The sequence below is a fragment of the Prinia subflava genome, chromosome 15, assembly GCF_021018805.1.
Source record: "Prinia subflava isolate CZ2003 ecotype Zambia chromosome 15, Cam_Psub_1.2, whole genome shotgun sequence".
In the NCBI taxonomy this organism is placed as follows: domain Eukaryota; kingdom Metazoa; phylum Chordata; class Aves; order Passeriformes; family Cisticolidae; genus Prinia; species Prinia subflava.
Window position 1 is genome coordinate 17,856,883 of NC_086261.1, and position 22,868 is coordinate 17,879,750.

The 22,868-nt window shown below is 43.4% G+C and overlaps 1 protein-coding gene across 8 annotated transcripts in view; it reads right to left on the minus strand.

Annotated features, from left to right (window-relative positions):
* Positions 1 to 22,868, minus strand: part of TLN2 (talin 2) — a 142,992-nt gene that overhangs the window by 22,349 nt on the left and 97,775 nt on the right. For all 8 annotated transcript variants that reach the window (XM_063412979.1, XM_063412985.1, XM_063412984.1 and 5 more), the window contains 19 exons: positions 21,130 to 21,223; positions 20,099 to 20,188; positions 18,840 to 18,962; positions 17,405 to 17,548; positions 16,401 to 16,562; positions 15,178 to 15,318; positions 13,922 to 14,103; positions 13,387 to 13,519; positions 11,835 to 11,936; positions 10,918 to 11,088; positions 10,177 to 10,323; positions 9,244 to 9,345; positions 7,810 to 7,929; positions 6,130 to 6,276; positions 5,225 to 5,391; positions 4,336 to 4,519; positions 3,580 to 3,705; positions 3,161 to 3,277; positions 1,051 to 1,236 (listed from right to left, as the gene is read on the minus strand). In XM_063412979.1, the coding sequence (XP_063269049.1) occupies positions 1,051 to 1,236; positions 3,161 to 3,277; positions 3,580 to 3,705; positions 4,336 to 4,519; positions 5,225 to 5,391; positions 6,130 to 6,276; positions 7,810 to 7,929; positions 9,244 to 9,345; positions 10,177 to 10,323; positions 10,918 to 11,088; positions 11,835 to 11,936; positions 13,387 to 13,519; positions 13,922 to 14,103; positions 15,178 to 15,318; positions 16,401 to 16,562; positions 17,405 to 17,548; positions 18,840 to 18,962; positions 20,099 to 20,188; positions 21,130 to 21,223 (2,638 nt within the window). The remainder of the gene's footprint in view (positions 1 to 1,050; positions 1,237 to 3,160; positions 3,278 to 3,579; positions 3,706 to 4,335; positions 4,520 to 5,224; positions 5,392 to 6,129; positions 6,277 to 7,809; positions 7,930 to 9,243; positions 9,346 to 10,176; positions 10,324 to 10,917; positions 11,089 to 11,834; positions 11,937 to 13,386; positions 13,520 to 13,921; positions 14,104 to 15,177; positions 15,319 to 16,400; positions 16,563 to 17,404; positions 17,549 to 18,839; positions 18,963 to 20,098; positions 20,189 to 21,129; positions 21,224 to 22,868) is intronic.

Below are 22,868 nucleotides of genomic sequence, written 5' to 3' on the forward strand. Positions count from 1 at the left end.
GCTACTAAAACCAGAGGATTCTGTTCCTGAGAATCTGCTGCCTGTTTGGAAAGACAAATCAAAATCTGAAGCATGCAAAGAGGTCAAGAATTGTTAGACACTAAAAAACCTGCTACAAACCTAAGTCAATATAAAAGTTTCATTCAGTGGTTTTGTATAAGGTAGTTCTAAACTAGAACTTGCACTTTTGAAAGAGAATCATTTTTAAAACAAACATAACCCCTCTGTTTGGGCAGTATTAAGCTAAAAATCAATCTGGGAGTGATGTAGGCAGTTAGAATTTGACCAAATACTGAAAATCAGACAGCACACAGAGAGCACCGTTATTCCACTGTCACCTTCCATACATGGAAAGATAAAAGTAAATAACTGTGATTTACAGGCAAAGGCAGTTTACTGCTACAGTCACTACTGAAAATCAAAAGGAATGAGATCCTTATAATTTCATTTTTTTAATAATTTATGCCTAGATATTTTTTAGCATCATAACAAAGCCAAATGGCTTAAGAGTAATTTATGTAGCATATCATGTAGAAAATAGAGCTACACTATTTTTATAGGGCTACAGTTATTATAATTAAAATTTTGCAATAAAAATTGCAAACATTTATGAAAAGCACAAAAGAAATGGAGCAAACCAGCAGATTTGGTCAGGGGGGAAAGAACTACTAAAGATAAATCAGAGTGATTTTTTCACCATTCCTTTCATAGTTCTAGGAATATTGAAATTATATTTATAACTACAAGAATAGTTGTATATTCTACCACTTGCACAGATTGTTTGTCTTCTGACTGAAAACCAGGAAATTTCAGCTCAAATAACATTTCTCATTTTCATAAAAAGAAAACAGTAAAAATTAGTGCTGGGGTTTTTTGTGTGCACGGCAAAAAAAGATCCTTTCTGAGAGAAAAAGTAAAAGAGTAAAATTATCTTACCCACTAACTTCCTCATACGAAAAGCAGAAAACTGAACAAAATCTAAATGTTCTATGGATTTCGAGGCACACAAACACAGCAAGATCAGTCTCAGGCAAGGAAGGGAATCTTTACCTTACACGCTGTTAGCATGTCAGCCACTGCTTTGCGGCTCAGATTGGCGGTAGCGATCACATCCTCCTGCCTGCAAGAGTTCCCAGCTGCAACAGCTTTGGCAGTTGCCATGGTGATTCCTTTCGTCATCCGGATGGATTCTTCAGGTGATGAGGTCTTCTCTGGAACCTCGCTCGACTGAAACACCTGAAAGTGAAAGCAGAACAAAGTCTGATGCCAGTCCAGTCAAAGCAGAAGAGCCGTGAGGAAGAGACAGCAAACAGAAGCAGCCTTCAAACAGCAGGGAATTAGAAACATATTTGGGTATCATTCCTGCTTGCCTGGCCTGGATCTGGTAAGGCTGCTCACCTACAGACACCAGAGAGAAACAATAGGCTGAGGGAAGGAGACAATGAAAAAGGTTAACCCATTCATCTCATCTGCATTTAACTACCCACACAACAGTTAGAGGCAGCTGTTCAGAGCCTCACTGGATGAAAAGAATTTCTGGTCCTTTCATTGCATTCTTTTCTCATCCTGACTGTTTAGGCTGGTCCACTCACATGAGGAGATCCTTCCCCTGCAAAGGCTGGACCCTGCCAAGTGCTTGTTGATAGCACAGAGCAGTAGAGACTGAACATCTCCACTAAAATATTCAAATGTGTCTTAAAAAAGCAGAGGTGGAGCGTTGTCTCTTAGGCTATATTTAGTCTCCCTTAGAAACCTAAAGATATAATTTTGCAGGGTGAATCATGTGAAAGTAGTTCAAATTACCTCACAATACATGAATTCTGGAATACAGGAACTGTGGGAAGATGTGGGTAACAAGAGCTGCACAACCTTACTTTGATCATGTATTTTCCTTTCCCGAGCTTTACTCTGTATTTGCTTGCCATTCTTTTACTGTGCAGGGGCAGTTTGGAGTGCACAATTAATCGGAGGTTTCTTGACCACACACAGTGCAACCTAAGCAGGCCAGTGGTTTCAGAATGCAAATGCCTGGACAAAAACGAGCCTGGTCTACCCTGTGCTCCCAGTTAATGAGATTTTCACTTCCTCTCTCCAGAAACCGAGGCGATGTTAAAAAATGAATTCTGGTTATGCATGTGAAGAAATCCCTCGCTGTTGCTCAGAGCCAGCCCCTGGAATTCCAGATCAAGCCTGACACATTTTCTTGAGTACCTGTGTGCCACTCTCTGTTCTCCCCATGAATGAGATGACAACGCCACAACCACAGGTCCCCCTTAGCAATGCTGACAAAGCCAGAGGAACACTTCAAACAGATACCAGCCAAACTGAGAAAGATGTGCTAATGCACAATCCACTGACAGATCAGAACAGGCTTTAGCTCAGAGTCACAGGATGGGATGTAACAGCCAGGCCTTCATGAGGATACTCCACAGTGACTTGTGAGATATTGTACAGAAAATGCCTGATCAGGTACCAGATCAGGAGGTTTTATGACTGCCATATGTATTCCCAATGACTATAAACAGATATCTAAAAAGAAAATATTTTAAAAGAAATTTCCTCACTACAACAGCTTTGCTCACACAGTGAAAGCTGTGGATGATGAAATGTTTGATGGAGAACATTTGACAAGACAAAATGGTGCCACAGTGCAGTTATGGTGTAAGAATTGCTGATACACAGCCTATACAACAAAGCATTTTCTGCTGAAGTTTGTCTACAGGGTTTTTTTTACAAAAATGGACTGTAAGTAAAGGAAAGAAAAAAACCAGGCTTCTTCACAAACATGCAGGTATTAATTTATGTCACTACTATACTAATAAAAAAACCCCCAACTATACTTTTATGTCTTCAAGAGGAAGGAAAACAATTGTCATGGGGTAACACCTAATCTGGGAGAGAATTCCACACCATCATTAATTCCTTACACAGAATATCAATAACAGGCCATGTATCACAGGTAGGATCATTTCATAATAAAGGAAAAATAGAAACAAGTTTAAACTGCAGACACAGTATGAGAGTGATGCTGAGGAGACACTACCAAAGCCAGGACCAAACAAGTGAACAACTTCAGATCAGAAAATAATATCTGTACTGAAAGCTTAGGGTCTAAAGAAAAAGGAAGCAGTTGACCCACTACGACTCCTCAGTCCTGTACCGTGAGCTCCTGTTTGATGTACTCGATTGTGGCCTCCAGGGCTCTTGTCCCTCGAGTAGCTTCATCTTCCACTGCTTTAACTGTCTTCAAGAGGGATGTGACATTTGTTACCATCACCTGAAGAAGAGGGAAGGGAAGACAATAACATGTGAATCCTTGCTTCTGTTTTCAGAGGTGGCAGGGTATGAAACAAGGCAAATTAAGCTGGGAAGTGTTGTTATTTCTAACAGGACCTAAGAGACTTCATGAATTCTACTTGTTACAGGACTAATACCAACTCTTGTGCTGGCCATGATACCACGATAATTAAACAAATAAAGAAATGAGGCAATCAGAAATTGCTGAAGCCAAAGTTCCACATGTTTATCAAATGTGTTTGCACAAACACTTTCAAATAAAATGTAAGAATAACGTTTTACCTTGGCAGCGCCTTTCAGCTGGTACATGGATGGATCATCTGCTGGTTTGCTGGCAGCTCCTTTGGTAGCACCAATGAGATCAGAAAGGGCCTTTGCAACATCCTTGATGGCATTGATCAGAACAACCTACAGAATAAGAAATATTATAATAAGGCTCAGGCAGTAAAGGGGGTCTGCATGAGGGTGTGATTTTTAGAACACAGCTAAAAAAACCCCTGTGTTTTTTCAAACATCTGCAATATGCTTGCCTGTCTCCATTTCACTGAGATCAAACAAACAACTGAGGAAATATCAGGGATAATCCACATGGGAAAGTTGTAGAGTTAATTGAAAAAGAAGACAGATGTAGCTGGAGAATGGCAAGGGTTTGTCAGCCTACACAAATAATACAGAGCACTGTCCAGATGTAAGTGGGATAAGCAGCTTTAAAGACCTGCAAGCTCTACAGAACAAAAATGGGATGAGCCAGAGTTCCAATCACAGGTTAATAAAAATGAGCCAAATACTTTGCCAGAAGCATCCCAGCTGGAACACAGAGGTGAAATAAAAGCAGAAGGGTTACACAAGGGTTACACTAGTTCCACTCAATGCTTGTGCCTCTTGACTGTATTCTAAACAAGTGATATCTGAGTAAACCCAGAAAAGTCCCAGAGGAGATGAACCGTATTGTGTTGCTTAAAAGCATAAGTCACACAAAGTTCTGTTAAATGAAAACTGTTCTCTGTAAGAGTATCATAAAATCTTAAAACATCTCACCTGTGTTTCAGGATCATCAGATCCCAAGCTGGCTGCTCCCAGTTTTACTACCTCAGCAAGCTGAGTGATGGTGTTAGCTGATGACTGAGCTGCTTGGGCCAGCTTGTCCTGACTTGAGGCAGCACCAGAAACCAACAATTTTGTGTCTTCAACTAAAGCTTTTGCTGTTTTCAGGATGTTTTCCCTGTGGAAAAAGAAGAGGAAGCAGGGAAGGAGTGGAAAAGGAAAAGATGTGTTTTCCAGTGTTATGGTGACTAACAGCTACACAAAAGAGCTGATCTAAATCATCGTACCAGTGTCCATTCCTAACACAACCCAGGTCAAGGGTGTAAGTTAAAAAAACCAACTATTAAAAGTTGCATTAAAAGAGCATTTGGGGTAAATGCAGGGCAGTGTAATAAAATGAGCCCATCTTGAAAAGAAATGGATTGGGCAGTAGCATTGAAGAGCATTGTATTTGAATACTAAAAAAAATCTGGCCGTGCTGTGAGAAAAGTACCACAGCTGTTGAACGTCCATAATTATCAGCATAACGTAAGAAAAACTAAAGAAATCATGGGGGAGGAAGGTAGAAGAAAGAATGGCAACAGGAACAGAGAGTGTCCTGGTCAGAGTTCCCCACCCCCCTCCCACCCATATTTGTGTTTTGACATGTCAGGACAACAAATCCAAAGCAACATCTAGGTACTAAAATAAATAATTTTGAGTATGGAGTTCAAAAACAAGTCAAATCCCAGATTTCCTATTTCTCCTCTCACTCCCCTCCCTCATTTAATTCCATTTACAGGAATCCAAAATGGTAAAAATTTATCTCCATGTCCCAGTCTCCTCTGCCAGTTCCACTGTTCCCCTGGGCACGCACTCTTCCATCTTTCTCGGCAGCACTGACCTGTGATCTGCAAATGATTCATTGTTCTCAGCATTAAGGGTTCCAGCAGTGGCAAACATGATAGTGGTGTCCAGATCTGCAATTATCCCAGACACTGCACTGGCTGCAGTAATACAAGCCTGTGTGCCTTTGTTCCCTGCCTGGAGGGCAGATAAAACCAAGGAGACCTACAAACAACAAAAAGCAACAAAGTGGTCATCAAAAGAAAGTTGGTCCTGTGAATCATTACTACTCTATCAGCTTTAACTTTACTCACAAGGTACTGTCTCCCCCTGCCTAAATTTGGAGTTGCCACTGCTCCTGGGATACATCATGGAACTGGCACAGCTGAGAGCAGAGTAACACAGGCTGAACCAAGGGCGTTTGGTGAAACCTGAAAGCCGCTGGCACCAACTCTCAATGTTCATGTCCAACACAAGGAGAGAGATGCCATCAAAAAGGGTCAACAAAATACCCACACCATTTATTTGAAGGGGATGTTTCCAAGGAACAAGAAGGCCCACAGAGGTTTAATATCAGCTCTAGGCAGTTAGTCTGGCCTTGTCCTAAAAGGTGAGGATGTTGCTACATGAAACCACGTGTCACTGACCAACCCCACAGTAACTGTGCCCAGGGAGCGCCTCCTAAGGCACGAGAGCCATCTCACATCCCAGGGTGGTTTTGGACCAATCTCCTCTGAGAGGAGGTTGAAGTTTTATTGCAAGGCTGAGGAAGGACTAATCATGGGCTAATCCAGCACATGAACTCTGAATGCTTAAAAGAAAAGTAAGACCTTTGGGTAATTCAGACACTACTGTACTACAATGCAAAGTTAAAAGAAACAGCTTCCTGAATCCAGTTTGGCTGGTTTACTCCCAGTGGAAGCTTGGACAAACATCATGGGGTAACAAGGAAAGCTGTCTTACCTTTTCTGTGACAGCACGAGCACATTCTATCAACTCCCTTTTGGTGTAGCTGTCTGTAGGGCAAATCTGGAGAGCTCCAGCTTTTTGCACAAGAAAGATACACCCATGGCCAAGTTCCTGCACCCGAGTCCTGATCTGGAACCCAATCTAGATAGTAAAGAAGGCATGGGAAAAAAGGAAAAAAGGCAGCAAATAAATAGATGTCATGCTGGTACACTGTGTCAACAGGACTGGAAGCACAGTCTCTCTGATGAATACCAGTATATCCCACCACTATATCCTCTGGAAAAATCAGAAAAGCACAGCTGTAATTCCATCTAAACAGGAGGCACAGCCCTATAAAAGGCTCCCTGATGCAAAAGGGCAGGAAGGACCCAGAGCCTGGGCAAGAGAAGGGCTAAGGCAGGTACCTGAGTCAAATGGACATAAGAGAAGCACACACAGCTTCACATTTAAACACTGCTTCATCACCCAGAACTGCCCTGCCAGCCTGAGCGGTACTCAAGGTACGTGCAACAGGAAAAAGCACACGGTACTGTACACTGCTGAAACTGGGTCCAAAAGTATGTCAGTAAGTGATTCTCTCTGCTTGGTTTTCAATCTCACACAGTCTTCACTCTCCAGAATCAACCACATCCATGTGGAGCACTGAAATGGGGAAAATCCTGCTGTTACTGCTTCTGATTTATTAATAATCCTACATGCTAAGATGCATGGTCCCTGTTTTGACACATGGTAGTTGTAGTCCCTGCATGTATGCTGTCATTCCGGTGTGATTTGGGATAAATACATGAGCTGGGATCACAGCCATTAGTGTCACAAACGGAATTATTTTAACCTCAGGCACAAAGTAACATGCACAAATGGTAATTCAACTTAACAGTATCGAGCCAAGTGCCAGCCACTGCTTTTCCCCTAGCTACTGAGCACAAAACATTTAAGTAAGTGTATCAGCAGGATGTGTAAGCACAGAGGCAAAAACTCTTTAAAGGACTTTTATGTAGATAATCTGATACATCTGGAGAAGGTGAGATACCCTCTTACCCCACCTTGACAAAGTTTGTCTATGCTCCAGTAAGAAGAGAAGGGTTAAAGGGCTGTGCAGTTGTGCTCAGAGAAGATGCAGCCGTTCCCAAAACAGGCTCATGCAACTGAGGCAAACAGCCCGTCCTCCTCACTTAGCACAAGGCAAGTAAGACGTTTCTCCCACATCACATTCCAGCCCTGAGCTATGGAGGATGTCCTTCAGAAAAAGATACTTGTGCTCCAACTGCTTGCATGAATCTCACTTTCAAGATAGGAAGTTATACTTGAAATCACTTACAGGCAAGATAAAAAAGGATATATCTATTTGTAACTTGTCACAACATGCAAGATTGAAGGAAAGCCACATAGTAACAAGTTAAGAGTTTTAAGAGTTTTCTTTGTATTTGCAAGTTGCCTGTAAGTGAAAGCCCCAAGTAATTTAGGAAGTTCTGTTGTGGTCTATGGAATTACCCACTTTTATCCTGACCTGCTTCTTTCTAAAGCCAAACAGAGGTTTTGACAAAGGGTTTCTGCTCTTTGATGGGGCAGTTCTTGTAACAAGGCTTGTCACCTTTACTGTGTTCTCCACAGTAAAAGAACAGCCTTGTTACCAGCACCGTGTACAGAGGGTGAAGAGGTCTAGAACGCGCAGACCTCCTCTGGTTCTGCCGTAGCCGCGGCCATTCGGCCCTGCAGAGCCAAATGCCCGTAGTCATTGGTCATTTGCGATGCAAGTCCTCCCAGCTCCTCCGGGTTAGTAACCGACTTAGTCATCTGCAAAAAGAACACAGGCGAGAGAAAACACCATTGACAGGCATGAGAATAACTTGTTAATGCACCCCGGATTAGAAGCACGCTTGTCTGTTTGGCCACGCTGATAAAATGGGGAAATCCATGGAGGGGATGTGTCCTCCAGCAAGAATTCCAGAGGAAACTCAAGCTAACATGCTTTATTAGAGTCATGGCAACTGGGCAGTTGCTGCACATCAGGAGGAATCAAAGAGCAGCAGTTAGAGCCAATCCTTCACTGTTTGACACACAGGGGCCCTTGGCCAGGGACAGTTATTCACACTGGGAAGGAAAGCGGGGTTTGTCACAGCCACCTTATTCTGTCAAAGGTGAGCTAATCCCCATCAGCCTCAGCTGAGACGTGGAAGCATGGGAATGGAAAAAATCTGAGGAGCAATGCAAATCACATCTCAGATGAGGGAACAGGATGGAGAAGAAATAGGCAAGATGACACAGAATGTCTCAGTAGAATGTCAGTATCAATAACTGAATCTCTCTTTAGAAAATTCCTACCTTTCGACAAAGATAGTTCTTCTGTCTCAAATTAATGTAAGTAAAAACAGCAGAGGTCCATCCCTGGGACAAAACTGGTTTTAGACAAATTTCTGTCACAGATAGCAGAATCATGGACCTGTCTTGATTGCAAGAGCAATCGACTTGGTGAAAAATCCTGGCTGTAGCACTCAAGAACAGCCACCTCAACTCTCTCTACAACAAACTAGCAGCCACAGTACTGTTCTGAGGGAAACACATTATGCATTTCTGTGAAACCAAAGTCAAGAAAAATCTCAATTCAACAGGTGCCACTTTTTTCTTTTTTTTTTTAAACCCAGCTGAGTCAGAAATGAAAGAAAAGGACAGTGTGAGATGTTGATTTGCATTCATTCATTAAACATTACAGGCCTCTGAAAGCACTGATGTTATTTCACTGGCTACATGAAACAATAAGTGTGAAAGAGTATCCTGAAGTCACTCATAAACAAAAGGTGGCATTTTAGCCAAGTTAAATGGGCTGATGAAAAAGCAGGTGGTTTTCCTTTTATTTCTCCTTGAAGATGAGCAAATACAGAGCTTTTGTGCACAATACAGTTCAGCACTCCTCCTGTAGAGGACCCCTCTATGATCACATCACTGAGATGCAAGAGTTAAATTGACAAAATCATCACTTCTTTTGCTCCATTACCCCAAAAGAGATAAGGTTATTGAAAATTTGATGATCAAGAGTGTCTCAACATTGCGCAAATAATTCCACATTCCTTATATACACAGTGTTTGGACCTTGTAAAGGTAATTTCTTACCATTTCCTGTGCTGTAACAGCAATGGCTTTAGAATATTTCACCACAGTGGTCTGATAATCAACAAAAGTTCCTTTTGGATCTGGAGGTGTACCTTCATCCAGCTGCAAGACAGAGGGGAAAATGCAGCATTAAAAAGTCACAATAAACAGCTTACTTTACAGGCAATAGGAAAATTGTATTATATATTCAGTTCTGTGATGTCCTCTCTCTCAAGATACACAGGGGAAAACAGTGCACCAGGATGTTCAGAGAAGCTCAACAAATACTTGAGGCCAGGTTATGAGCATGGAAGATGCAGAGAATGTAAAGTGCAAAGGTTTTGGGCACGAGGTTTGCTCCTCATGCAAGCTCAAACAATCTGCTCTTCTCAGCTAATAGAGAAAGGAAGGTGCAACAGCTACAAACCAAAATGTTCATGTCAGAAGACAATGTAAGATTTCTTTATGTGCTAAAGTCTTCAATCTTTTAAGTCAGGATAGGAAGAGCCAAATATTTGGATTGAACTCATGTACAATTGCAACTATACATCTTCAGTAGAATGCATTACAAAGTACAGCAGAGCATTTCAGGCTTGGACTTCATCTTCTCTGAAAGTAACTTGCTTCAAGGTTGGCCTGCTGTTCATTTAAGAGACTAACATGAAACGTAAGGGAAAAAAAGGAAGCAAAAATACGAGGTCACTTGACCTAAGATGATAGTTAAATGTCAGACTATTACTGAACAAACTATTTTGTAGGAATTCTACAAACAGGTACCATGTAAAAGGTGAGCGCCATGGCTCACATCAGTTTTATTTTACAATATTAATCTTCAGGTTTCCTGTGACAACATTTCATGACTGACCACTGAATCAGCACCAGTTTGTCCACAGCTCTGCAATGTGGATCAGCTCTCAAGCACAAAGTGAGAAAGGGGTCAGCTTCTATGCTCACCTTGGTCATTGCCTCTGCAATCGAGTCTACCATACCTCCGACCATGCCAACCTCACTTGCAGCTTCATTTAAAGTGACCATGATGTCATCCACAGCCTCCTTCATCAGCTGTGCAGCCTCGGTGATGGCATCGTGAGTATGGGATGCCTGGTGGACACAGAATGAGAAAACTGAGACAGTCAGAGCATGTTCTCTGCAAAACACTGTGTGAATCAGAATTGTGAGAAATTCAAACAGTAAAGGCACTGAAAATAACATTTCTGGGCAAAGAAAAACACTGCAGCAAAGTGGACAGAACAAAACTTGTTAACTCCTTCAAGGAGCCACGACACTTCCAGCCTCAGGTGCCTCAGTCTCTTTAAACATCCTCTGAGGATGGTGGCTCTCCCAAAGGCACAAATCGCGCCCCAGCTATGAACGGTTGTGTGCTGCTGCTCCTTCTGGCAACCATCCCCATCCCCCTGGGCCATGCACCACACAGGCCCTGGGTTTGAGCCATTTGCTTGCTCTATGACAGCCTAGACAGCTGCTGTCACACCCTGACTTTGTGTTCCCCGAGAGGACGCTGTGAGAAGACTGCAATCCTGTCTTGGAGAAATGTTTCCACTCCCAGGAGACATCAGGAGAGCTGTCACTGGCACTGACTGCAAACACATCCCTTGACTGTACAGCAGGTATGTGCTGGGTTTTCTGCCATACTTGCCTTCCTCTCTCACCCCTAATGCCACACAACCGCCTTACCTTGGGGTTTCCTCCCCCTTCTTTGGCAGCATACAGCATCTGTAAGGCAGATTCTGCTAGAGTCTTGCTCTGGTCCAACACAGTCATCTGCTGCTGATGATTCAGAGTCTTGGATGCCACACCAACTGCAGCTAAAACAAGGGGTTCGAAGTAACTTGCCAGCTGAGTTACCTAAGAAAGCCAGAACAACCCCAGAAAGCCATTAACCACACTTCTCAGGTGAAACAGAGAAAACACATTCCCTGTTTAGCACTGGGATGTGGGTTAGCTCAAGGAGCACGATGCTTCTGCCCTGTACAGCGTGGGGTTTGGATCGTGTGCCCAGGGGTTGTGGCTCTCCTCACTGTCCAACTCCTTTGCAAAGCCACACGTCTCCCCCTCCAGAAGCACCTGGTCCCCTGAGGGCATATGTAACTGTTCAAGACACTCCATGTGCTATTCCAAGAGTATCCCTGAAAAGCATCTCCTCTGGGCAAGGGAGGAACCTCTCAATCTTTGCTGCCTCTACAGTTTTCATTCTCAAGAATATATCACAGGATGAGAACTTCCTATGTGAGAAACTTCTAAATCTTGCAATAGCCATGATAAATAAGCTTTTGGTACATACATTCTAACATTTGTTTTTTTGGACAAATATCTTATAAGCATGAGTTTGACTCCACTTACACTCCATATAAGAGAAGAAGAAATTTACACAAAGCCCCTAACCAAAATCCTCAATGAGAGTGTTTTGCCCTCTGGCACAAAATATAAAAAGGTTTATTTGGTCTTGGCTCCTAGTATTTGAAAATGGCATACTTTTTCTCCTTACAAATGTGTTCTTCTGCTCTCCCATAGGAAGAGAAACTGCTATGAAATTGGGGTGTTCTCTAACACTCAGCTGCCCAGGATTTCAAGTGCCTCTGTCACGGCAGTACCTTGTGCCCCAGCTGAGCTGCCTCTCCCCGAGCTGCGGTGGCGATGGGATCGATGAGGTGCCCAATTTCCTGCACAACTGATGTCAGCTGCTCCTGCAGAGCCTAAAAGAAAGAGAAATTGTCACTTGCTGTCACAGCTCTTCTCTTACCCAGTTGTACCACGCTTGACAATCACCCTTGGACCAGTCAACATCCTCAGAGCTGTTCAGGTGACCTGCTGTGGCTGAATGCAGAAATCCACACTGCTGCTTGTCCTCACATACTGGCTCATTCCTTGTCCCTTCCCCTCTTCCAACAACAGCAGCCCTGCTCTGTCAGGTTTGTATCTGGGGAGGGAGTGCTGACAGTAGCAAGCTCAGGGCAAGGTGTCCTTTCTCACTGCAATGTGATCAAGGCCCCCCTGACATCTCCCAAGCTATTTTTGCCCTGACAAAGATTTAGTATCACTGCACCAATCAGAAAACTGTCAGGAGCGCTGATTTAGGTGTGAAGAAACATTTTTCAAAGCAGAAAATGCAGTGCAAGAACAAAAAACTGCCATAGATTCTGAAGCTTGCAGGAGAAACCCACTGGCAAAGGAAAAACGTCACATCTCTGAAAGACAGAGATGAGGAGTGACCTCCTGAATACAACCTGCAGGAGAGGAGTAAACATATTAAAAGCATATTAATGGCCTGGTCAAGACAAATATTGGCTTTTAATTCAGAAGCACTTGATATCTTGGCAGCCATCAGGATTAAGGTCATCTCATGATAGGCAAGAGAAAAAACATTATTTTTGTCTTTTGTTACATTCCTTTACTGCTTTATAAATAACTGCCATTTTTGGTAACATTTACTGCAGTTCAACATGGTGAACACGATAACTTCACCATTTCAATAAAAATGAATTATGACATATTTCTGGCAATGACTTCTTTTGCACAGCTTCATTTGGTCTGACATGTTTCTAGTAATGCAGGGTTACAGCCCCAAGAAACCACTCCAATAAACACAAGAAGCAACAGAAAAGACATAACTTTATGAAAAAAACCATGAATTTATGAAAAGACATAAATACCAAGATGAGAATCTCAGTGTGAGTTGACACACGGAAGAGGGCAGAGAAGGAAACTTTCTTAAAGTGAACATATCAACATCAGCCTCAAATTTTGCTTAATAAAGGACAAACCAGGCATTAAGAAAAAAGAACATTGATGCTTATGTCACTGAACTTCTGGTACTAGAGTAGCTTCAGAAACAAATATATTATGAATTTTCAGAAACTAATCCTGGCTCCCAGGATTGAAATCCGGGCAAGATACCACAAATACTCCATCAGTCTGTCACATCAGCATAGGAAGTCAGAGTAATATGTGGGTGGCAGTAAAAAATAACTACTTCTGCTCCTACTATTCCCTGGTGACTCTGGGATCTTTGGAGAAGCGCTACCCGTTGGTCTGTGCGTGATTTTGCCTAGAAAGACCCCGGTAAGGACACTCCTCCCCTCGGTGGCAGTGACTGTGCTGTGCCTGAGCAGCAGGGTGTCCCCCCTGCCCTGCCTGTGCCCTCACCTCCACGGAGATGTCGTCCCTGGTGGCCAGGCTCTGGCTGACGGCGGCCAGCGAGGCCTGCTCGATGTCCCTGATGCACCTGTTGATGCCATCGATGGAGAAATCGCACTCCCGCTGCCCTGGGGCCTTGTCCCTGCAACACACAGACACTCAGCTCAGCAAGGAGCAGGGTCCTTCCTCAATGCACACAGGCCCACGCTAAAAAACTAAAATAAATAGAGCTGTTTCCCATATATTGTGTGTTGGTACATGATCCACATGGAGGTAATATTAGCTACTGGTCATTTTCTACAGCATTCTTTATTACATTTAACTCAGAGTGAATTGGGGGTGGAACCAGAGCAGGAGAACAGAACACAAACACAGAACAGCCCTGTGCTGCAGGGTGCTCCAGTCATCAGTTGTGATTAAACACCCAGTGTAATCACAGATACTGTGCATCACAGTAATTTCCATCAGTAAAAATAAGACAGTGCTAATGGCCATATGGCATTTTTCTTTAGGAAAAGTTGCTCAATTACTACAACAGACATACCTGATAGAGGTAATAAGACTCTTGATAGAATCTGAGACTGTATGGGAATGCCCTGCTAGTACAGACCATGTGGGAGGGTCTTTGGGATTGATAGCCAGGGAACGGGCAGTTTTGATCAATAAAGATGAGCTCTCCAACATTGTCTTAGCTGAAACCAGAATTGGCTCCTGTGCTCGTGATCCCTGTGGTCAGGAAGGAATAGGAACAGAAAGAACATTTAAATTATTATTCAAGTTTATCTACATTTTCTGCTCCTAAAAGTCTATTTAATTAACAGCATTAAAATGGAATTATCATTCCTCCATTGTACTATTGTATTCAGATAGTCGACATAGAAATAGAATAAAAATAATTAGTCCAAAGCTTTCTCTGAAACATACTTAAGATGTCTCAAGTTAAGAAATGCATCTTCCAGCTGAGAAAGAAAACAATGACATTTGTCCACTTGCAAACTACAGAAATTGAAAACACACTTTGTCACAAAAATTGTTGTCATCAACAGATGTGCCCTTTCCCCAGTCAGACCACAAACTCCACGTGCTGACTGATGACTCTTGACTGGATTATCATCTGTGTATCTGTTTTATTGCCAATAATCTGATAGAGCCAGGTACCACAGCCCTGGAGGACACACTCAGATTTCAGTTACAGCCCCACAGCTGTAAAACTGCAGCAGCTGCTGCCTCATCTGATATTGCCATCTGCATCAGAGCCTGACAAAAGCAGGAAGCAGCCCCTGGAGGGCGGGTAACAACACACGATGACCTCTACTCCAAAGCTTTTACAAAGCTTGAGGGGTTTGCTTTTTTCTCTCTTTTCCCTGTGAAAAAAAACCCCAAATCCAACAAATCCTTCATTAGTCTCTTCACATTCTACTGTGCTGTAGTTACACAGATTGATGATGGAGAGTTGTAGGCAAAAAAAACCCACAGCAACATCCCTTTGATTCTTTTCAGAACTAATCAGGTTCCAGCTGCTAAAACTGCTCTTGAGGGAAAACAAAGGGATATTTACTATTGTATTGCATGGAATAATCCAGCTTCTAAAACATGCAAATCACCTGTGCTGTATGATTTTGTGCATCCTACTGGTAGAAAAGTCAAGATTAGAGGTTAAACAAAAGACAGCAGAATGCCCTGTGAACACCCAGAAACCCAAGGAAACACTCTGGAGTCTTTACACTCACTCTCTCCCAACATGTGATTAATTGAACATTTTCAGCTTTTGGAGGATGGAAATGCAGAGTGCTGCCTTACCTCAGAGCTGATCTGTGCTGGGATGCTGACAAATTCTGGGTTTGAAGCAAATGCTGTCAGATTTTCCACAGCCTCTATTAAAGGTGCAGTGGCAATCCTGCACTTGTTGCGGTTCTCCTCAGAGAAATCTCCATCCAGTGCCTGGAAATGAAGTCAGAACTGAGCCCTGTCTGAATGGCTTTCTTCAGCAAAATTGAGGGAAGATGGCTCAAGTCTCCCTAGGTTTAAACCGCTGTGTGTTTATGATATTTGAAAGCTCCTCCACAAACAAGGGGATGCAAAGAATGTGATCTTTTAGGTGTGTGTTTCTTTCCTCAGCTGGTTACTGACCCTAAACTTTACACTGCTGCAGGTTTTCTGTGACTGCACTCAGTGAGTCTCTCAAGTCTCTCAAGTGTCACAAGACCTCACACTCCAAAGGGTGGAGGGGGCTAACTCCCACCTTTTTGTGGTTTGTGAAGGTGGTTCTTTCCCAAGGACTGATTTTGAAATCTTTTAGTTATTTCTGTTTTAAGGAAACCAGAAATGGTCTCATTTTCATCCAAGTCACCCAATCTCTCTCACAATCTCAGAATAAACATTTCAGCTAATGAAATCAGATTAAATCAGTTAATGGCTTCCAGAAGGGTTCAGAATTGTGAATTCTCCATGGCTTCACAAGCATTACTTCTGCTTGCATGAAAAACCTACCCCCTACCAAATTGCTGGCAGGAATCTGGAAAATAAAAGGTTCCTATTAACAGGAGACTACTAGCAACACAAATGGCTTCTATTTGGCACTATTATTTAGTCCTTTTTTTTTTTTCTCCTATAGATAAGGTAAAGCTGTCAGAAGTAGCTCCAAAAATCTCCATATACTGGGTAAGTTAACACCATTAAGAACCTTCACATTCATTTGCTTGCAGATTATTCTCATGGTGCGAGCTCATTAAATACATCAATCCTGAGGGATCTCATATTGGATGGGCCAGCTGCCTCTCCAAATATTAAAACTGCCCAATTTTTTTCATCTGGAATTCAGCAGTTACACCATTGAACATGTTTTCAGTTCAGCTCTCCAAAAATTTAATTAGTCATTTTTTAAACCATGCATATCCAAGAACATAAAAAGATATTCCTAACTGTTCTGATTCTGTCTCAACAGGGGGAAAAAAAAAAACCAAACAAGAAAATCCTTTAAAATCCCAGCGGAAGAAGAAAGCACAATTAAGCAGCATTTGTACCTTGATAGTTTTGACCAGGTTGGCAGTGCTGTTTGCAACTTCCTTGGCAGACTGCACAAAGTGTCTCTTGGCTACGGGGTTGGCTGTTTTTGACGAGGCGATGCGACAGGCGTTGCACAGGGCAGACGTGTGTTTGGCCACGATGGTGGCAGCTGACAACACCTGCAGGAGCCAGCACAGCACAGGCACAGTCAGAGGGGCAGGACAGCGACCACACCGCAGCTCTGCAGTGCCAGTGCTGTGACCACACCGCAGCTCTGCAGTGCCAGTGATGCAACCACACCGCAGCTCTGCAGCGCCAGTGCAGCGACCACACCGCAGCTCTGCAGTGCCAGTGCCGCGACCACACCGCAGCTCTGCAGTGCCAGTGCTGTGACCACACCGCAGCTCTGCAGTGCCAGTGCCGCGACCACACCGCAGCTCTGCAGTGCCAGTGATGCAACCACACCGCAGCTCTGCAGCGCCAGTGCAGCGACCACACCGCAGCTCTGCAGTGCCAGTGATGCAACCACACCGCAGCTCTGCAGCGCCAGTGCAGCGACCACACCGCAGCTCTGCCGTGCCAGTGATGCGACCACACCGCAGCTCTGCGGTGCCAGTGCAGCGACCACACCGCAGCTCTGCAGTGCCAGTGCCGCGACCACACCGCAGCTCTGCAGTGCCAGTGCTGTGACCACACCGCAGCTCTGCAGTGCCAGTGATGCGACCACACTGCAGCTCTGCAGTGCCAGTGCAGCGACCACACCGCAGCTCTGCAGTGCCAGTGCCGCGACCACACCGCAGCTCTGCAGTGACCACACCGCAGCTCTGCAGTGCCAGTGATGCGACCACACCGCAGCTCTGCAGTGACCACACCGCAGCTCTGCAGTGACCACACCGCAGCTCTGCAGTGCCAGGGCCCAAAGCCAGGCAGCAGAGCCAAACCAGGACGCCCCAGACTGGACACACCAGAGCAAAGCCCCGTGCACTGCCAGGGCCGGGTCCCTGCAGCCCCGTGGCCTCACCTGCGAGGGGCTGCTGGCAGGGTCCACCAGGTTCTGGCAGGCCATCTGGATCGCCTGGTTGGCACGGGCAAACTGGATGGGGTCCACGAGGCCCTGCTGGCCAGCCTGGCTGTTGGGGTCTGAGATACCGACCAGGTAAGCAGCCTGGAGATGGGGAAAAGGAGAAACGGTCTGAATAAATCACGCTGAATCTATCCAAGATCTCTGGTAGGCTGGCCATATGTCATAGCACATGGTGGTCAGAGATTATTCAGAAATCACACTGTGAAATACAATTACCATTTGTTTTTAGCCGTACTTCTCCAGAATCCACTGAAACCAAGAAAACGTACCCTTACACTTGAGAAATTTGATTAGTTGAAACAAAACTAACAGCCCACTGCTTAGACAGCTGCTATCCCTGAAAACATTACTTGTCACTTGCACAGCCAATGGAGAGAGCTTTAATGGTTAGAGGTACTGGCAAATTATTTACTGAATATTTACTGCAAGTTACTGTAGTTATTTACTGTAGTTATTTACTGTAGCCACGGTTGGAGGCAGTGGGGATTTTGTCAAGACTACAGAGTCAATCCAGCAAAGGATTCTGGTTGAGTGCAGGTCCCACCATGCCTGCAGCTGCTGGTCTCACTGCAGCTCGAGGTGTCTGATGGCCAACCTTATCTCCTCTCTCATTTAAGTTTCATGCCTCTCAAAAACCACAACTTACCTGAACTGTCACAATCATATAGATGATATATAGAAGATTCCTTGTATCTATTACAGATGCAATTATCTGTCACTTTAATATGCCAGTAAGGCAATCAGAGTTAGATGTGGAGGAAATTTAGTCCATACCAAGGCATTACACATTTGGGGAAATTAAGAAGAGGTTTTCAGATGCAGAGCACGATCCCCCACAGCCAAATCCTTCACCAAGGTGACTGTATCAGCTCTTTATAGTTCACTCAGTTATCAGATCAGTGAAACCACAGAGATCAGACCCTAATTTGTTGTATCAGCCTAAAATTTTTGGTTATTCCAAAAGTATCTGAACAGCTGAATCAGGTTTCTTCTTATTTCCAATGTCAGAAATTTGTGGTGCTCCTTAAGAACTTTTACACACTAGAACTCGATTCATTACTTTTAACTGTGGCTTCTTTGTGCATTTCTCTATGATACAATAGTTCTGAGCTTGAGCTGCAAATATGAATTCCACATGCTGCATTGCTTTATCCTCAGCAAAGCTTCCTTAGAAAACAGAAAACACCCCTGTTATTGCACTCTGCTCCTCCTGCAGTTTGTGCAGTTTCTGTGGAACTACACAGAGCACACCATGTAATACAAAGTCATCACTTGCTTGACCACAAGGAAGTTAATTTCAGATTTATAAACCCAGAACATGAGCCTGACAAAAAATAAAAACTTAATTTCTTTACAGCCTTCAGTCTCTTACCTGAGCTGCTGCCTCTGTGAGGCCACAAAGAGCCTTGGATGCGACTCCAACACATTCTCCAAAGACTAAAAGATCCCCAGTTTTTGCATTCTGGGAAATGCCCGCCATTGATTCTCCAAGAACCTCAGAAATTAAAAAACAAAGTTATCTTTCAAATATGCACCCTACCACTTAGAGGCAAGCAATTGCTGGCCTGAAACCAATTTTGGCCCACAAACCCGCCAGACTTGGCTTCCAGAATTTTCAGACTTCACTGAACTGGGCACATTCCTCTGTGTGGTGTGAGGGATCAGGCATGCACAGTGACACTGCACTGACAGGGAACATGAGCACTGCTACAGCTCAAATGACCACGAGGATACAGAATTAACCCTCATTAATTTTGCTGTCACCCGTTAGTCATCACAGCTATCCTGGCACTGGGTGCATTTCAGACTGCACAACATGCCAGCCAGTCCTGCAGATGCTGTTGACACACCCAGGATCACCTTTGTAACCAAACTCACTGAAGCTCAGTGGAAATGAAAGTGCACCATGACTTCTGGAACCATCCCAGTGTCAGAATGCACATGAACCCCCACATTATGTCCCACTGAATTCAGCTCATTTGCCTTTAAAATTCAAAATGAGCTCTGACTGCAGTAGAGCATCAGATGCAAGATGACATGCACATCCACTAGGTGCTTTCTTTTTCTTTTAGAGAAGAAGGAATATGAGACAATTCCAACACATCAAATAATAAGGACACCAGAAGCCAGCTGCAAAGCAAGATGTACAGCATGGTTTGATTAAAAATAACTGGAGAGGTTTCCCTCAGGTTTTCTGACGTGCTGAGGTGTCTGGAGTGCTCAGACATTTGGCAAAGCTGTTCTGCACAGAACAATACAATGGGATTTCACTGCCAAGCCCCCCATCCATGCTTTGGGCTGTTCTAACACAGCTGCAGTCCAAACACAGCACCCCAAAGTGTGACACGCTGTCTGCTGCACAGCAGAGGAAGGGAGAGAGGAGAAGCTTTCAGAGCATTGTGTACCAATCACTTCATCAAAAATTTCTTACTGAGGCAATACACCTTCAAAGAGACCAAAACCTGAAATCACCTGCAAGAGACCTGTCTCAGGCAGAGTTTATCAAGGAGTGTAGCAGACATTTCAGCTAGAAACACTGACTGCAGCTTTAACATTCAATTATGCATATGGAAACTTCTGAAAATCCAAACACATTTTATTACTGACACAGAGATGAGAAAAAGAAATTACCTTGGAGTTTTCCATTACGCCCTCAATACAATCAAAATATGAGAGATCGCTCACAGGTTCATTTGGGTTATCCAGCATTCCCTTAACTGTCTGAAATAATGGAAGAAACTGATTACTGACAGACTCTGAAATACTGAGCTGAGAGGAACACAGAGCATCACACCTATCCTGTTTATCCCAGTGGAATCTTACACGTTTGTCTCCAGCAAGCAGCCAAAGCTACACAGACCCTGAGGGTGTGGCCTGCAGGAAACCACACCCGACAGGAACTGAGCAGTGGGAGCTCCATCTCTGTGCACCTCCAACCTCCTGGAAGTTCAGCAGTGATACATGGCCAGAGCTGCTCAGCTTGACAGGAGCAAATCTGGTTTTCTGTCAGGTGTCAACAGTGTAACACATGTTTTCAGTACTATTTTAGATTTCATAAATGAATTTAAAGGAGTGATAAGAAAAACAGCTGCCATTTGTTGAGCGCTGTCTGGAAACACAAAGGGTTACTGAGTACACATCCACCACCTGCCTGCCCTTACAGTGTCAACAGATTCCCCAACACAGGAAATTTTTCTGGCAGGAAGCTACAGATAGTTGGGTTTCATTTCTTTTCCTGAGGTGATTCTGAGTCCTGAAAATAACAATGTGACAATCAGTCACATATTCATTGGAAAAAAATAATGAAATTAGATAACAAAACTTGTAAAAAGCTGCAAAATGCAGGAGGCTAATTCTTTTTTACATAAAACTATCTGTAGCTCATCTTTTTTCAAGTTTTAAGGAACACTATGTTACTGCCAAATATCATGCAGAAAAGACTTTTAATCCTTCTGATGAAAGGGAAATCAGTTAAGCAGAGAAAGATACTGGCAGCTGTATCTGACATTTGCTTTCCACCTAAAGAAAATCAAGGCATGATTTTAAACACATAATTATCAAGTGAGAAGCCAGTAACAGGAGCTATTCAGACAAAGAATACAATGGAAACAAACATTTGGGGCCCAGTTTTATTTATAAGAACTTTTGAATTATAACAATACCTCCAGTTCTCTGAGTGCATTGTCACATTCCTTCTGCCCGGGAGCTTGCTGGGTGCACAGGGTGATGAGCTGGTTTATGCTCTCAGTCACAGCTCTGCAGAGAGCAGGAGGAAAAAGAGGTGGATTTTAAAGTTGAACTATTCCTCTTAGTAAAACTTTTGTCATTAACTGTGTACTGCATAAGGATATCAAACTTGGATCTTCCCCCACGTGGCTGAGCCCAGCAGCCAAACTGGGCAAACACTGGTGACAAAGGACAGAGCAGCAGCTGGCAGCAGGCCAAGGCCAGCACATGGCAGTGGCACAGTGACACAGCAAAGCTGCTAAAAGGTATTTCAGCACTTCTCCAGGTCTGGCATTAACTCAATCATTTCTCAACTGCCACCCCAGAAGCCCTAAAGGATACAGAAACCAGTGTCTGGTATGGAAAACAATGGCTGAATATAAAGTAAATGTTATTTACCTTTCTCTAGCAAAGCCTTGTGTCTTGTCTGATATACTGTAATACACACACACACAATCCTGCTATACATCTCCACAGTCTCTGAGCTAATTGGGGTTTTTGCTCTTTAACTAAGAACTGATACTCTGCCCTAGGCTTATATCCCCAGAGAACAAGTTATGCAAGGCATTATGTTCCTGTGGAGTTCACAGCTCTTGGACAGAGGCTGAACCTGACACACAACAGTCACTACCTGTCTTTCTGATGAATGCTCTGATAATAGGCAAAATTCATTATAACTACATTTGTTTAGACTCATGACTAACAACCCAGGAAAGGGGCATCTAGAAGAGAAAATCAGTGAAATTGGAGTGCATGGAGAATATGCTTTCCTCTGGCCTTGGAATCTGAATGGCATTTGCATTATTTTCCCTTTCAGAAAACAGGCTCTTGATAATGTATCAATAGCATGATGACCTTGGTAGATGGTATCCTACTGTTACAAAAGGAACCATGATGTGCTTATTACATTTAACATGTTCATGTTAAATTCCAGGGCAAGAAGAATGGAAACTCATAGACATACTTGTTTTACTATTTACTGTTTTTACTAATCATAGTACCGCAGATGAGGAGAGAGAAATGAGAAGAAAAGCTACTTTATAATAAGGAAGCTGTGCCTCTTTTAATTTTCATGAGAAGAGAGAAAGTAAAAATATTTGACCCTGATCATGGGAAAGAGAAGAGAGCCCTGGCAAGCTTGTCCAAGCCAGAACAGAGGATCTGAGAAGGGAAGTACAGTGTCTCCTGAAACACAAGCTGAGAACTGGTGCAGTATTTACTTCTCACAGGTGTGTGGTGTCTGTGTAAGGTCACACACACACAGAACAGCTGGCTCACCTCCGTTTTTCTATTACGTGCTTCCACAGAGGGAACTTACAACTACCTGGACTTCACTGGGGTGAAATTCCTCTACACTCCAAAGAGGAATGCTCCAAGCCTAAAGCAGAAATCTGGAGCAGTTTGATGCTGCAGCAAAATCTCACGTGACTCCTTTACTTTTAAGCAGCCTCTCTTTGGTTATCTATAATTTTTATAGGTGCTATTTATTTCCAGGGAGACAAGAGGGATGTAATTTTTTTTTAAACAAAGTATGATGAAGAAAAGTAGCCTAAGTTCTTAAGGAAGCCCTTTACTGAGGGAGTGGATTTATAATCCTAAAGTAAGGGTATGCTCCACTGAAGAAAAGTAGCATCTAACCCTTTCAAGTATTCCTTATCATACACACATGCACACT